The sequence below is a fragment of the Panthera uncia genome, assembly GCF_023721935.1.
Source record: "Panthera uncia isolate 11264 chromosome A3 unlocalized genomic scaffold, Puncia_PCG_1.0 HiC_scaffold_11, whole genome shotgun sequence".
In the NCBI taxonomy this organism is placed as follows: domain Eukaryota; kingdom Metazoa; phylum Chordata; class Mammalia; order Carnivora; family Felidae; genus Panthera; species Panthera uncia.
Window position 1 is genome coordinate 60607830 of NW_026057578.1, and position 15101 is coordinate 60622930.

General features: G+C 36.9%; 1 protein-coding gene across 1 annotated transcript in view; it reads left to right on the top strand.

Annotated features, from left to right (window-relative positions):
- Window positions 1-15101, top strand: part of TMEM131 (transmembrane protein 131) — a 243043-nt gene that overhangs the window by 162899 nt on the left and 65043 nt on the right. Inside the window, exons 8-11 of the mRNA XM_049651396.1 lie at window positions 3686-3766; window positions 5985-6135; window positions 6240-6296; window positions 7228-7289. Of these exons, the coding sequence (XP_049507353.1) occupies window positions 3686-3766; window positions 5985-6135; window positions 6240-6296; window positions 7228-7289 (351 nt within the window). The remainder of the gene's footprint in view (window positions 1-3685; window positions 3767-5984; window positions 6136-6239; window positions 6297-7227; window positions 7290-15101) is intronic.

Genomic DNA, 15101 nt, shown 5'->3' on the forward strand with positions numbered 1-15101 from the left:
TAACCCAGTGAAGAAATGGGCAGAAAACATGAATAGACACTTCTCTAAAGAAGACATCCGGATGGCCAACAGGCACATGAAAAGATGCTCAATGTCGCTCCTTATCAGGGAAATACAAATCAAAACCACACTCAGATACCACCTCACGCCAGTCAGAGTGGCCAAAATGAAGAAATCAGGGGACTATAGATGCTGGAGAGGATGTGGAGAAACAGGAACCCTCTTGCACTGTTGGTGGGAATGCAAATTGGTGCAGCCGCTCTGGAAAGCAGTGTGGAGGTTCCTCAGAAAATTAAAAATAGACCTACCCTATGACCCAGCAATAGCACTGCTAGGAATTTATCCAAGGGATACAGGAGTACTGATGCATAGGGGCACCTGTACCCCAATGTTTATAGCGGCACTCTCAACAATAGCCAAATTATGGAAAGAGCCTAAATGTCCATCAACTGATGAATGGATAAAGAAATTGTGGTTTATATACACAATGGAATACTACGTGGCAATGAGAAAAAATGAAATATGGCCTTTTGTAGCAACATGGATGGAACTGGAGAGTGTGATGCTAAGTGAAATAAGCCATACAGAGAAAGACAGATACCATATGGTTTCACTCTTATGTGGATCCTGAGAAACATAACAGAAACCCATGTTGCTACAAAAGGCCATATTTCATTTTTTCTCATTTTTTTTTTTCAATACCCATCACCCACTAAGCGCTTGTTAAAAACTGAGAACAAACTGAGGGTTGATGGGGGGTGGGAGGGAGGGCAGGGTGGGTGATGGGTATTGAGGAGGGCACCTTTTGGGATGAGCACTGGGTGTTGTATGGAAACCAATTTGACAGTAAATTTCATATATTAAAAAAAAAAATCAGTGATATGTCACATTCCTAATTTTAATGTGATCTTTCCTTTGAATTTTATAATGTAGTCTTTTTCTGTACCCATTTCCTTATTCCTTTCCCGATAATCAGTAGTCTACCCTTTAATCTTCTGTTTCCACACATTGTTAGGCTTGTTTTCTTAATACCTTGGAAGTTGAAATGAATAATATGTGATGTCGTCTGGTTTTTTTCAGAAAAGATTCTACAGTCACTCCATCAGTTAAGATTGTATTACTATTGGGGTACCTGAGTGTCTCTGTCAGTTAAGTGTCCAACTTTGGCTCAGGTCATGATCTCACAGTTCATGAGTTCAAGCCCCGCATCAGGTTCTCCACTGCTAGCACAGAGCCTGTTTTGGATCTTTGTCTCCCTCTCTCTGCCCCTTCCCTGCTCACATGCTTTCACTCTCTCTCAAAAATAAACAAACATTAAAAAAAAAAAAAAAAAAAAAAGATGGTATTACTGTCAATACAACTGGGACCATAGGGGAACACTGTACTAAATCAAAAGGCAGGTAATAATACTTAGAAAATCTTAGCTCGTTAGTTTTTGCTAAATGCATTACTCTAACAATATAACACGCAAAACCTTTAAGTTCATACTAAAGCATTGCTGTTTTTCCTGCATTCTCCTTTCTTATGTATTCCTGAAGGACTTATGTGATAAAACAAGTGAAGGTTTTCCACCCATTCTTTTACTTCACTCCACATTTGAATTTAATTAAATATATTATTTCTTTTTAAGAGATAGGGTTACCTGCCTTGAAAGGAAAGTCTCCAATGGAGGACCTGGGTGGCTCAGTTGGTTAAGCGTCCAACTTGGCTCAGGTCATGATCTCGCTGTTTGTGAGTTTGAGCCCTCCATTGGGCTCTAGTGCTGACAGCTCAGAGCCTAGAGCCTGCTTCGGATTCTGTGTCTCCATCTCTCTCTGCCCTTTGCCCGCTAATGCTGTGTCTCTCTCTCTCTCAAAAATAAACATTTTTAAAAATTAAAAAGAAAAAAGGAAAGTCTCCTGCCATATGACCCATTTTATCCCCAGGTATTTACCCAAGAGAAAAGAAAGCAGATGTTCACACAAAGACTTATACAATGCAGTGTTCATAGCACCTTTATCCATAATGACCAAAAACTGGAAACAACCCACATGTCCATCAGTAGGTGAATGGATCAATAATTGTGGCATAGCCATAAAATTGAAAAGAAATGAACTCTCCAGTTCCATCCACGTTGCTACAAATGGCCAGATTTCATTCTTTCTCATTGCCAAGTAATATTCCATTGTATATATAAACCACATCTTCTTTATCCATTCGTCAGTTGATGGACATTTAGGAACTGGAGAGTGTTATGCTAAGTGAAATAAGTCAGGCAAAGAAAGACAGATACCATATGTTTTCACTCATATGTGGATCCTGAGAAACTTAACAGAAGACTAGTGGGGAGGGGAAGGGGGGAAAAAAAAGTTACAGAGAGGGAAGGAAGCAAACCATAAGAGACTCTTAAAAACTGAGAACAAACTGAGGGTTGATGGAGGGTGGGGGAGAGGGGAAAGTGGGTTGATGGGCATTGGAGGGCACCGGTTGGGATGAGCACAGGGTGTTGTATGGAAACCAATTTGACAATAAATTACATATATAAAAATAAAATGAACTATTAATACATACAACAACATGATGAATCTCAAAATAATTACACCAAGTTAAAGCAGCTTGATACAAGAGTATATACTTGTATGATTCCATTTATATAAAGCTCTAGAAAATACAAATTAATCTAGAGTGGCTGAGCTCAGCTCATTGGTTGCTTAAGGATATAGGGGGACAGAGAGAGACAGGTAGATTGCAAGGGACATGAAGAAAATTTGGAGATAATGGGTATATTTAATGTCTTAATTGCAGTGGTAGCTTCACGCCTGTATATGTATGTCAGAATTTATCAAGTTGTACAGTTGAAATGTGTGTTGTTTATTGTATATCAGTTATACCTCAGCAAAATGGTTTTTAAAAATCATGAGTATAGATACAAGCCACAGAGGTATTATTAATGGTTCCTATGGTTTTGCCACCAAGAGAAACCAGATATTGTCATAGTGCTTTAAAAATGTTACATATATCTCAGAATAACATATTCTTCACTATTTCACAATTATAGTGGTTATTAGATCTGCTAAAGCTTGTTACAAATGTGTGAATAAAGAAGCATTTGTGTAACTACAAGAAATACAAAATTTATTTCTAAAATTTGATAATTTCCATAAACTATTTTTCCTTTGAAAATAAAAAGTGGTCTATGGATAGATTTTCTTTAATCCAGTGTCTGAAATAACTATACTGTTTCTAACTTTAATGTTTTAAATTTACCTTGTTTTAATTAAAATTAATCACCATTGGGGAGCCTGGATGGCTCAGTTGGTTAAGCATCCAGCTTCAGCTTGGGTCATGATCTCATAGTTAATGAGTTTGAGCCCTGCATCGGGCTCTGTGCTGACAGCTCTGAGCCTGGAGCCTGCTTCGGATTCTGTGTCTCCCTCTGTCTCTCTTCCACTCCCCCACTTGCACTCTGTCTCTCTGTATTTCAAAAATAAATAAATGTAAAAAAAAAAAAAAAAATCATCAGTGCTCACACATCTGAAGCACTGACTCCAGTGATAAGACATGAGATTTATCCTACTTTTATATCTATAAACATTTTTAAATTTTTCTAAGACATAGGATGTCAGACTTATTTCTATATAACGGCAAATCACTTGCGTTGAGAATATGATTTTGAGCTTAACCATCATGTCCCCTTTCATCACAGGTTGTAGAAATGTACTCTAGTGGAGGAGATCTTCACCTAGAACTCCCAACAGGTCAACAAGGAGGCACCAGAAAACTGTGGGTGAGTGCTGCCATATTTCTCTCTCGATTACTTGCTCAAATATACCAGAAAATAGTTTAACTTCCTATCACATGAATAAATGTGGGTGACTCCCCCTTAATTATATCTTAATATTAAATTTACATCAGATATTCTTGAAAATTGGATGATACAGGGAGAGAAAAGTATAAGTAATTTTTGGAAAAAGCAGTGAACAAAATTGGTGGGAGCTTTAACCCACTGTGTAGAAAGGAAGAGATTTCAACTATCCACGGAGTTATATTGGTAAAGTTGTCTCTGACTCTAACAATTTATAATGTGCTTTTCATACTAAGATTTAAAAAAAAAAAAAAAACCTCTGGGAAGGATCCATTATATGTTTGAGGTAGAGAATTGAACTTTCAGACTTATTGTTGATAGAGATGACGTTTTCGGAGGGAATGTAGTCAAGCCCTTGTGACGACATAGAAAATTTTAAATTCTTAGGTGATCTACATCCACCTTTAATATTATTGACTAACACTAGTTTGTGTCAATGCTTAGAGAACCCCTGTTTCTTAGAGAATACCAGCAAATATTAATCAATGAATGTGTAGCAGCTACCTGATTTGTGAAGTTTCCTGCCTTAGGAGAGTTTTTCTTTAAATGTTGTTTGCCAAGCTTTAATCAAAGAGGGGAAAGGCACAGTAAACACAGTTCTTATACTGAGGGCACTCTAGTCATTGTTTATCCATAATTGAAGACAACGGACTTTACCACTATGAATGAGTTCTGAAGATCAGATTTATTTATTAATTGCTCTGTTAAACACACGTAGCCTCTTGTTCTATCTTCTGACCAGTCTCAACCAAGGAAGGGATGCAGAAGGGACATTTTTAGGATGTTCACTTGAGCAATTAGAAACAAATTTGTCAGGATTTGGTTAACTCCCCAGATATAGAAACACACTGGCAAATAGGAATATGTAATGGATGGTTCATTTATATCCTTTCACAAAAATGTTTTATCTTGAAATTACGTTATTGTTTGAAAAGCCTTTGAGAGAAGTAGTATATAAAACAATGCTTCAGAGAATTAACTATAAGCTATTAAGTTTGTATTATAATTCTACGTAGAAGAGCTAAGAATTTACTGTGAAATATAATTGGTATCTAATAAACATAAGAGAATTCATATTTCTAATTAGTTAAGAACTGTAATGAATGGTAGCAGAGATGGCATAATGTTTTAATAATCCCAGTGGCTGCAAGAAAAGATAAAGTTATTCTTCTTCCTACAAACGTAGAGTAAAAATAAAAGTCAATTGGCCTTGACCTCACCCTCAGCCCATTTCAGTGTACATAAGAAAAACCCAGAGACCAAGTCAGCTCCCTAGAGATGGGGAAGTGGATGGTGCATCTCTTGTGGCCCCAGGAGGGTTCCAATCACTTCTTTCCTACTTTGAGGCTAAAAAGTTAAGAGAATAGAGGTAAGTGAGATGAATAATAAATTCTAAAACACAGGGATTTCCTTAAATATGCCAGAAGGTATGTGCAGAGAAATTCTGATGGTCCCAAGCAAGCCAGATTGTTGTAAAACCAGGAAAAGAAATCTATCTCAAAAAAAAATTTTTTTTTGCCCCAATAAATCTTCCCTCTAGTGTATTTGTCAGTGTTCTCTCATTACAGGCCTGAAAATTTTTCCATCTTCCTTGCTAAGAGACTTATTGAAAGCAGTTGGTCAACTGTGGATTTGCCTGAGAAGCTTTGTTGTGTTAGGTTTTAAATGAAAGGACAGAGAGAGTCCAAGCTCTCTTGATTATTATTTAAAGAGATCCTGTAGATTTCTAGAAAAGGATTTCCCTCCAATGCTGACATCTCTATTTGGTGGAGAATTTTAGTACTGAATTATATGTCCAAGCATCACACTAAAAGATAACTGGTTTTATAGATTAATTCTATCTTTTAATGATAATTTTGCAACTGAAAATTTTATTTCTTTCACTTGGCTCAATTTTACATATCATGCTTCCTCAGTTCTAAGATGGGCTTCTTTCACATTGTAATATTCTTCACGTTGGAGTATGTGTTACAATCCATAGAATATATCCATTTAAATGGCAGTGTGTTGTTTTTTTTTTTCTTAGTAGGTATATAAAATAATAATGCATCCTCAGTCAATGTTGTTTTCTTCAAAAAACTATGGTGGCTTTTGCACCATCACAAAAGCTGTGCTACATTATGGTCTGTTAACTTGTCAGGAAATTCCTCCTTATGAAACCAAGGGAGTGATGAGAGCCAGTTTTTCATCCAGGGAAGCAGATAATCACACCGCCTTCATCAGAATAAAGACAAATGCTTCAGACAGCACAGAATTTATCATCCTTCCTGTGGAGGTAGAAGTTACAACAGGTTAGTAGAAAACCAGAGGAACAGTAAATGCATTTGTTTTGTATTCAATACATCTTAACTTTGGGCAAAGAAAAATCTAATGGTTTACTTTTCTGTCTTCCAAGCTCCTGGAATTTATTCCTCAACTGAAATGCTAGATTTTGGTACACTACGAACACAAGGTAAAAAAAAAAAAAGGGGGGGGGGGGAAGACAGTATTTTTATAAGTCTTTAAAAAACAAAAATGCCTCTGTTCAGTGCTGAATGGCTCTACTTTTAACTCCTTTGTAGCTCAGCTTTGAAATTACTTGTCAGTGGGTTGCATGATCTTATAGAAACCTTCTTTGGGGAACTTCAAGCCCTCACAGGTTAATACCCCATTCCTTTGAGGGCTACCATTGCTTACCAGGTGAGAAAGCAAGGTCATAAGATAACTTAAGGGAATATTAAGGCACAAAGTAGTTTCTGAGTTTTTAAATCCAAGTTCTCACCTATTCAGTTATGCTTACTCCTTTTTTTAACAGTAAATAAAAGGGGGGGGGGCTTTACTTCTGGATTTTTATTTAGAAATGGATTACTCAGTTGCATTATAATAGCATAATGTTAAATTATGTCCCAGATGGTCAAAGAAAAAATTCAAATTCTAAAATTGAAAATGCTCAAGTTAAAGGATTTATTAAGGAAAAAATAGAAATACTTGTAATTTGGGATTTCTATGGACCATATGTAATTAGAAGTTGGTTGTTGAGAATTGGAGACCCCTTTTTGAAAATTAGATTTTTCACACTGATAATTTAACATTATTAATTTGCTTCCTTATGCTTTCCTAGAGAACTAAAAGATTAGTAATAATGTCTAATTTCACTAAAAAAATATGTTTTGTTCTGATTTTTGGTCTGGTTGTTTAGGAGGGGACAGTTCTTATACAGTGTCCTTGTGAGTAAGGTGATTGCTATTTATGAGTTAGGTGGAATCACATTCTTTTTATTAATGTGATTATAGTTCTTTTTCACATTCTAGAATAGATTCAGTCTGATATCTAATAAGGTAAAATTCTAGTTTGCCATAAAGCAGTTCTGTTAAAGAAATATTTCTTCTCTTCAATTTTAACAGATCTACCAAAAGTTTTAAACCTTCATTTATTAAATTCAGGAACAAAAGATGTACCAATAACAGTAAGTTTTTACTTATTTTCTCCTAATTTATATATTCTTTGTTTTTAAACATATGACCACCTTAAAACTAATTAAACTCTTCCTCTAAAGGATTCTGTTCTTTGGTGGCCTAATGACACTTTGGTTCTAAGTGTGATGTGAGAAACCTGTTCTGCCTCTAACCACCAAATTTCAAAGATGAGAAGGAAAGTAGGTGATCTTCCCCAAGCTAAGTCTGAATCAAAGTTCCTGAGGTTCTTGTTGAGGCAGAATCATACAAGAGGCTTGTGGATTCTGATAAACCCTAGGATGTATGCCATGTGCAAAGAAAAACAAGTTATAAAGATTCCATCAGGTTTGGTTGTTAGACTTAAGGTATGGGTAAATGAAAAGGAAAAAAGGTTCAGATGAATTGGGAAGGGAAATAATAAAGCAAAGAGATATGGTAGGTAACATTAGAATGCTATTAACATCTGTCAAAGGTACCCCTTCCACCTGGCAGCTATTATAGTATACTAAATAGCAAACTATAAACTGAGGTCATCTCTTCCCCTCACACATGCACATAGAACAAGTGATTTTTATGTCTTACAGTGGAATTGAGGAGCCAGTACACAATTTGAGGGGAAAAAAGTAAAAGAGAGCTATCTGGATTTTGCTTTGGCCCACAACCTCACCTTCTGGTGAAGTCCACAAGATACATACATAGGGAATAATGGAAAAAGAAAGCAGTACATTTTTATTATAATGTGTGCTGATTCAGAAGCCTAAATTCAGAGAACTCTGATAAAATGATATAGATCAAAGGGGCATGAGACTTAAGGGACCTTTGTCCATCCAGGGCCAAATCCAGAGTTTACTGCCAACTGGTGGAGTAGACCAAAGAGAGAAGAGTTTATAAACCCTAAATGAGGGAGCAAGATTGGGTAACCATATTTTAAATTTTTTTTTAATGTTTTTATTTATTTTTGAGACAGAGAGAGACAGAGCATGAGCAGGGGAGGGGCAGAGAGAGAGGGAGACACAGAATCTGAAGCAGGCTCCAGGCTCTGAGCTGTCAGCACAGGGCCTGACGCAGGGCTTGAACTCCCTGAATGTGAGATCATGACCTGAGCTGAAGTCAGACGCTTAACCAGTTGAGCCACCCAGGCACCCCAAGGGGGTAACCATATTTTAATGCACAGTGACTGTGCTCATGAGTGGGATCACATTCTGGGTGGTGTCTTGCTGTCTGACCTAGTATTTCTTCCTGCTAGGTAGAAGAACTGGGGGAATGGGTTTTGTAGAATGCTTCCCCACTATGCAGTGGGTTGAAACTGTCCCACTTGGAGTTCCTGCCTGTCCACTCTTGGCAGCCTGAGAGCAGGCTGAGAGCAGTTGCCTGGGTCTGCCATGATACATACCTATACCCCTCAAGGATCCTCAAGGGTTGGGACCCCACTGCAGGTGATAAGGAACAGCTCTTTTGACCTGGCCACCCTGATACCATTGAAACAAAACACAAAGGCAGTGAGCAGCAGCATTATGTCCCTTGTTTTTGTTATTTTTCTTCCTTGATAGCAACAAAGGTCCCTTAGTCCATGTATTTTTATATGCTTGCTTTCAAAAATATATTCATTTTTTTATTTAGTGACTTTGTTTTTTTTAATTCAGTTTTTTGAAAGATTGTCATCAAAGTCTCTATGGAATGAAATTGTCAGCATGTTCTCCGGTAGTGACCTTTTACATAAGAAAGTATTACACTGAACGTTCCTGTGTATAATTTCTTTTTAATTCCTATTTATAGCAATAATTAATTACACTTTTCAAAAAATACATAATGGTGATTGTTGCTATATTAAGTGATTAGTGATTGGTTTTGGCTCTTTATAGTGAAATTTTCACAAATCTATAGAAAAATAAGCAAAATAAGGACAGTATAAATGTTTCTAAAAATATGAGTTACATGTATGTTAATGCAAACACCCTTTCTAAACAAGGACTGTTCTGCAATAATATGCTTTGTTTTCTTTGTTTGATGTTAAAATATCAGTTATTTTATAAAGGTAGTAGATAGCTGTTTTGCTAGTGTCGTGGTTTCCAATAGAATGAGTTGGAAAGTATTCTCTCCTTTTGGGGCAAGAATTTGTGAAGGATTGTCATTAACTCTTCTTTAAATGTTTGGTAGAATTCACCAATGAAGTCCACTGGGCCTGGACTTTTATTTGTGGGAGGTTTTAGAATTCAATCTCTTTAGGCCTATTCAGATTTCTATTTCTTCTTGGTCGGTTTCAGTGACTTATGACTTTTCTAGGAGTGTTTTCATTGCATCTCAGTGTTCTAATTGGATGGCATACCACTGTTCATAGTGTTCTCTTCTAATACTTTTCTTTTTTCCCTGTGAAGTAGATGGTAACATCCCATTTATCATTCTTGATTATAATTAATTTAGTCTTCTCTATATTTGAAAAGTATTTTGAGTCAGTCAAGCTAAAGGTTTGTCAATTTTGTTGATCTTTTCAAAGAACTAATGTATGGTTTTATTAATTTTCTCTATTTTTCTTTGTTTGCCATTAAAACATCCTTTTATTTGATGAATCAAGTAGATAGCAGGAGACTCCCTTTGTTCCCCTGCCACTATCATCCTCACATTTGCAAACTAAAAAATTAGAAAACCTCTGTTAGTCTTCCCTCCCCAACCATAAACACATACACACACATTTTAGGTTTTACCAGTCAATGAAATGCAAATGCCTTCTTATCGCTGCTCTGTGTTAACATTTTAAAATCGTTCTTTACACCAAGAATTGTGATTCTTTTTGTTCAAAAGTCTCGAGGTTAATTTATCAGACTTTCCTCCATAATAGAGTGTAATTCCTTCTGCTAGATATTTCAGATTGCTTTGGCTCCAGCCTACTTTTATCTTCTTTGAACTTTTTGATACTGATTTCTTTTGTAGCCCAATTGACCACATAGAGCACCTGTACTGTATACATGGTAATGTAGGCAGCACTCGTCCCAGTTCTTTTTCTCTCCAAAGCTCAAGTGTTTTCTCCACTGAGAAATCATCTGGTTGCATAGCTTCTTGGTAACACGTTCAGAGATACCTCTTTAGCTGTGGACAGCAGTTCATTTGCCTGTGGGGCAGACACTGGCTGTTGTTGATGGATCACCCTGCTGTTGCCTCAGTTTGAGATGTCAGATAATTTTTATTTTAGTGTGTTCTCCATGCTGTTTGCCCGTGAGTGGTTTCTTCCATCTGTAGGATGCCTTGCACCAAGCAGGGTCGTTAATGACAACTTTCATGTCAGGCAGACTTCAGGTCTGCAGTCACTTCCCCAAATGTGAGAATTTAGAGATTTGATGGCAAAGTACCTTTACATAGCCCAAACAATCTTCTCTATTTTTTTTTTTTTTTACATACAATGAATGGACCAAAACAAATGTCTTTTATAGTAAACATTTTCTTTAAAAGTGAAATTATCAATCTTAAGAATATGAATGAAAGGCACCTGGGTGGCTCAGTTGGTTAAATGTCCAACTTTTGATATCAGATCAGGTCACAATCTCATGGTTCATGAGATCAAGCCCATGTAGGGTTCTCTGCTGACAGCCTGGAGCCTGTTTTGAATTCTGCGTTTCCCTCTCTCTGCTCCTCCCCCACTTGCATTGTCTGTCTGTCTCTCTCTCTCTCTCTCTCTCTCTCTCTCTCTCAAAAATAAATAAATAAACATTTTAAAAAATTATTTTAAAAAAATGAATGAAAAAATACTGTTGTATTCAGTTCAATTATAACAGAATTAAAGAGGCAGTTTTAGGATACATTATAAGTGAACATTTTTGTTGTTACTATGGGTTATGCACTATGCTAGTTTCTTTACATAGATTACCTTATTCAATTCAACAGTCCTATAAAGTACACAGGTTCTAGTTTTCCAAATAAGGGAAATGAATCAGCTTTTTTAATTTTTTTTTTAACGTTTATTTATTTTTGAGACAAAGACAGAGCATGAACGGGGGAGGGTCAAAGAGAGAGGGAGACACAGAATCTGAAACAAGCTCCAGGCTCTGAGCAGTCAGCACAGAGCCCGATGCGGGGCTCGAACTCACGGGACCGCGAGATCGTGACCTGAGCCGAAGTCGGATGCTTAACCGACTGAGCCACCCAGGTGCCCCTGAATCAGCTTTTTTTAAAAGTGACTTCTTCAACCATAAAAACTCAAAAGTTACTTGAAGGTATATTAGTATATAATGACACCATTAAGTCTTTATAAATATATCATTTTAATTTCATATTCAGTATTTCTACTAAAAATCTTTTAATCTATAATATATGTCTGTATATCTGCATTTGTAGCTACGTATGTATGTATTTTTCCTGATATCCAGAGCCTACACTCTGCCAGTGTTTTGTTAGTTTCTTCTTACTTCCTCATTCATTATTCCGTTTAATGGGCGTCAACTATATGCCAGCTTCTGTGCGAGGTGTGTGAGAACATAGCAGTAAATCAGATAGCCAAGGTTTCTGCCCCTATTGAGCTCACTTTTTAGCTGTGAGACTGATGACAGACAGGTATGCAACAAAATTGTAAATCAAACCAAGTTCTAACAAAGAAAGAAACAGAATAGAATGTAAGTGAGGGAGGGAGATGGTTAGACAGGGTTGTCTCAGAGAAGCTGACATTTGAGGTAATAAATGAAGAGTAAGAAGTTGGCACCCCTAAGAAAGCTAGCTGACAAGTATTACCATCAAAGGGAACAGTGATTGCAAAGGCCTGAGGCAGAAACAACTTTGGATGTCCTGGGAAAGAAAGGAGGGTTGAACATAAAGGGAGGGCCGGAGGGTTGATCCTGGTTTTCTGGGCTCTTGGAGGTGTTTAGATTTTATTATAAGTGCAACAGCAAATTACAGAATTTTAAGCAAGGGAGAGACATCATCTAATTAATGTGTTATAAAGGTCATAGTAGCTAGTTTGTGGAGAATTCACTGCAGGAAGTTAGGAGTCCATTGCAGTGGTCCACTTGAGAGGTAATGTTAGCTTAGACTTCTTATCTTATCAGCCAGGAAACAAACCCATCTACCATGGAAACTGAGTTATAAGAGAGCTTCCTAAGGTTTTTTCCTGTATCTTGCTACATAATATGCCATACTTAGAGACTGACATATTTTTATAAATGTCCCACCTCTGTCCATTTCACAAATATATAATATCTTTAGGATGACCTAGGCATTGCCAGAAGCTGGAGGGTTGTTGTTTTTTTTTTAATTCCCCTTAAAGGAATTCAGAGTTTCTTCATCTTTCTAGATATGGGACTCCTGAGGCAAGCATCTGAAAATAAACAGTTCTCACCTGTTAATGGACAAGATACTCAGGTTCAAGCCTGTCTGACTTTGATTATCTGTAATGCAACTTTGAGAATATGGTTTTTCCTCAACACTTAAAAAACATTAATGCAGTATAAATGATGGAATAAATTTGCTTTGAGATATCTTAAAAGGAACATTTGCATGAAGTTTCCTTACTAATTGATGAATAAGAATGACAGATATACTTTAATTTTACCAGTGTAAACTTGATATGAGCTTTAATAAATTTGTGTATCCGTTGTTAGAAATACAATTGTTACATACTGGAAGATTATTTTCCTTTTCAAATGTTTTTCTAAATAGTTTTAGAATGTGCTGGGCCTTTGAATCTCACTTGAGAGTTACTGAACATTAGTTGGGTATGAATATCGTGAGAAAAGGCTAGAACTATATTTAGAATATGTGCAAGCTGCCTTTCCCGGGAATCTTGCCATATTTTTTTCTACTTCTCCATTATCTTTAGTATGCAACTGTTAGTAACTGATTCTAAAATAGATTGTTAGTGTAAATATGCTTAATACAAGTTAATGATTTTGTATTATTTTTCATTTAAGGCCACCAGAATAGGGGAAAAAAAAAACAAACCAGAATGAGCCACTACTTAAATGTTTTGTTTGTTTAGCTTTGTTTTTGATTCCTTGGAAAATGGATTTTTCCATTTTGTTGGGCTTTTTTTAATAATAAGTGAACAGTTCAGATCATTTGTATAAAACTTGAGTCAATGGGGCCCCTGGGTGTCTCAGTTGGTTAAGCATCCAACTTTGAGTCAGGTAATGATCTCCGGGTTCATGAGTTTGAGCCCCGCATCGGGCTCGCTGCTCTCAGCACAGAGCCCACTTCAGATCCTCTGTCCCCATGTCTCTTTCTCTGCCCCTCCCCCACTTATGTGCACACTTTCCCTCTCTCTCTCTCTCTCTCCTTCTCAAAAATAAATAAAACATTAAAAAAGTGAGTCAATTGAATGTTTGCTTACTATTGGTGCAATAAAGAGAGAAGGAGAGAGTTAATAATACTGAATATAAAAATTTTCTTCTAGGGGCATCTGGGTGGCTCAGTTGGTTAAGCATCCTGCTTCTACTCAGGTCATGATCTCACAGTTTGTGAGTTCAAGCCCCACATTGGGCTCCATGCTGACAGCTCAGAGCCTGGAGCCTGCTTCAGATTCTGTGTCTCCCTCTCTCTCTCTGCCCCTGCCCTGCGCTTGCTCTCTCTCTCTCTCTCTCTCTCTTTCTCTCTCTCTCTCTCTCTCTCTCTCTCTCTCAAAAATAACTTTAAAAAAAAAAGGAAAACAATTAAAAAATTTTTTCCTCTGGTAAGGAAAATCTTAGAGTAATATGTTACATGTGAGAAAAACATTTTTCATCAAGTACTCTAAGCTCCTACTATTTACAGTGACTGTTTTAAATAAATAAATAGTTTTATTTAGCTATTTCTGTTATGGTGTCGTGCAGGCTAATAGCACTCAAAAGGTGTCGTCGTCATTACTAATGAACTGCTACTTGCAGTCTTTAAGCGTGTTTGAAAATGGTCAAGATTCCATTCCTACTCTGACACATTCAGTAGAGCATGTGGAAGTCCTCTGCAAACTACAGTGCTTTATACGATCATCTCTCTAACAAATCTTGACCTCAGGGTAAAAGTGCTCATTTGAAAAAAGAACAAAATTAATACAACAACCAAATTTTGTAAATAGATGGAATCTTAGAAAATACCTAATCTAATCCCCTAGTGTTTTACAGGCAGGAAAAATAAGGCCCAGAGTAGATGGGCAGCTTACTCAAACTGACACTTCTAGTTAAATACTTAATATCTTTTTTGTTGCATAAATTCATCAAATGGGATTGTCACGTACACTTCTGTACTGCTTTCCTTTCCTTTAGAAGAAGTATTAGTGTAGGTATGTAATATATGAAACCTTCCCGTTTTATAGTCAAACTGCTTTGTTTTATTGTTAAAAATCACACACACACACACACACACACACACACACACACACTCTTTAAGGGATGAAGAGATTTGTATTTTAAATGATTGCTACTAATCGCAAGCGTACTGATAATAAATATATCAATATGAACAAATCCACTTGCAGCCCCAGTTAGAGATTCCAAAGCAAATGAGAAGTTCAGAAGAAAGATAAAAGAGTTAAAATACCAAAAGACCCTGAGGCCAAGAGCTCAGGCTATCAAGATTTCCAGCTCAGAAAACTGCAGAACCATCCTTAGGGTCATCATTCCAGGCCCAGTAAAGACTAACGAGCAGTGAGGAGGGAGACGCCCCACCATCTGGTAGTAAAAGCAGTGTCTGTAATCTTTATGTGTAACCAACTTTCTTCCCTGTGATAGCACACCAGTGCAAAAGGAGCAGTTTTTCTTCATACTCTATCAGGTGCTTCTTGTACCTTCATTCCACCTTTGCAGTCAGATTCCACCTTTACGGATGTACTGAAGGGTGGGTAGAGAGACAGGGAAGAACTTGGTGACTTG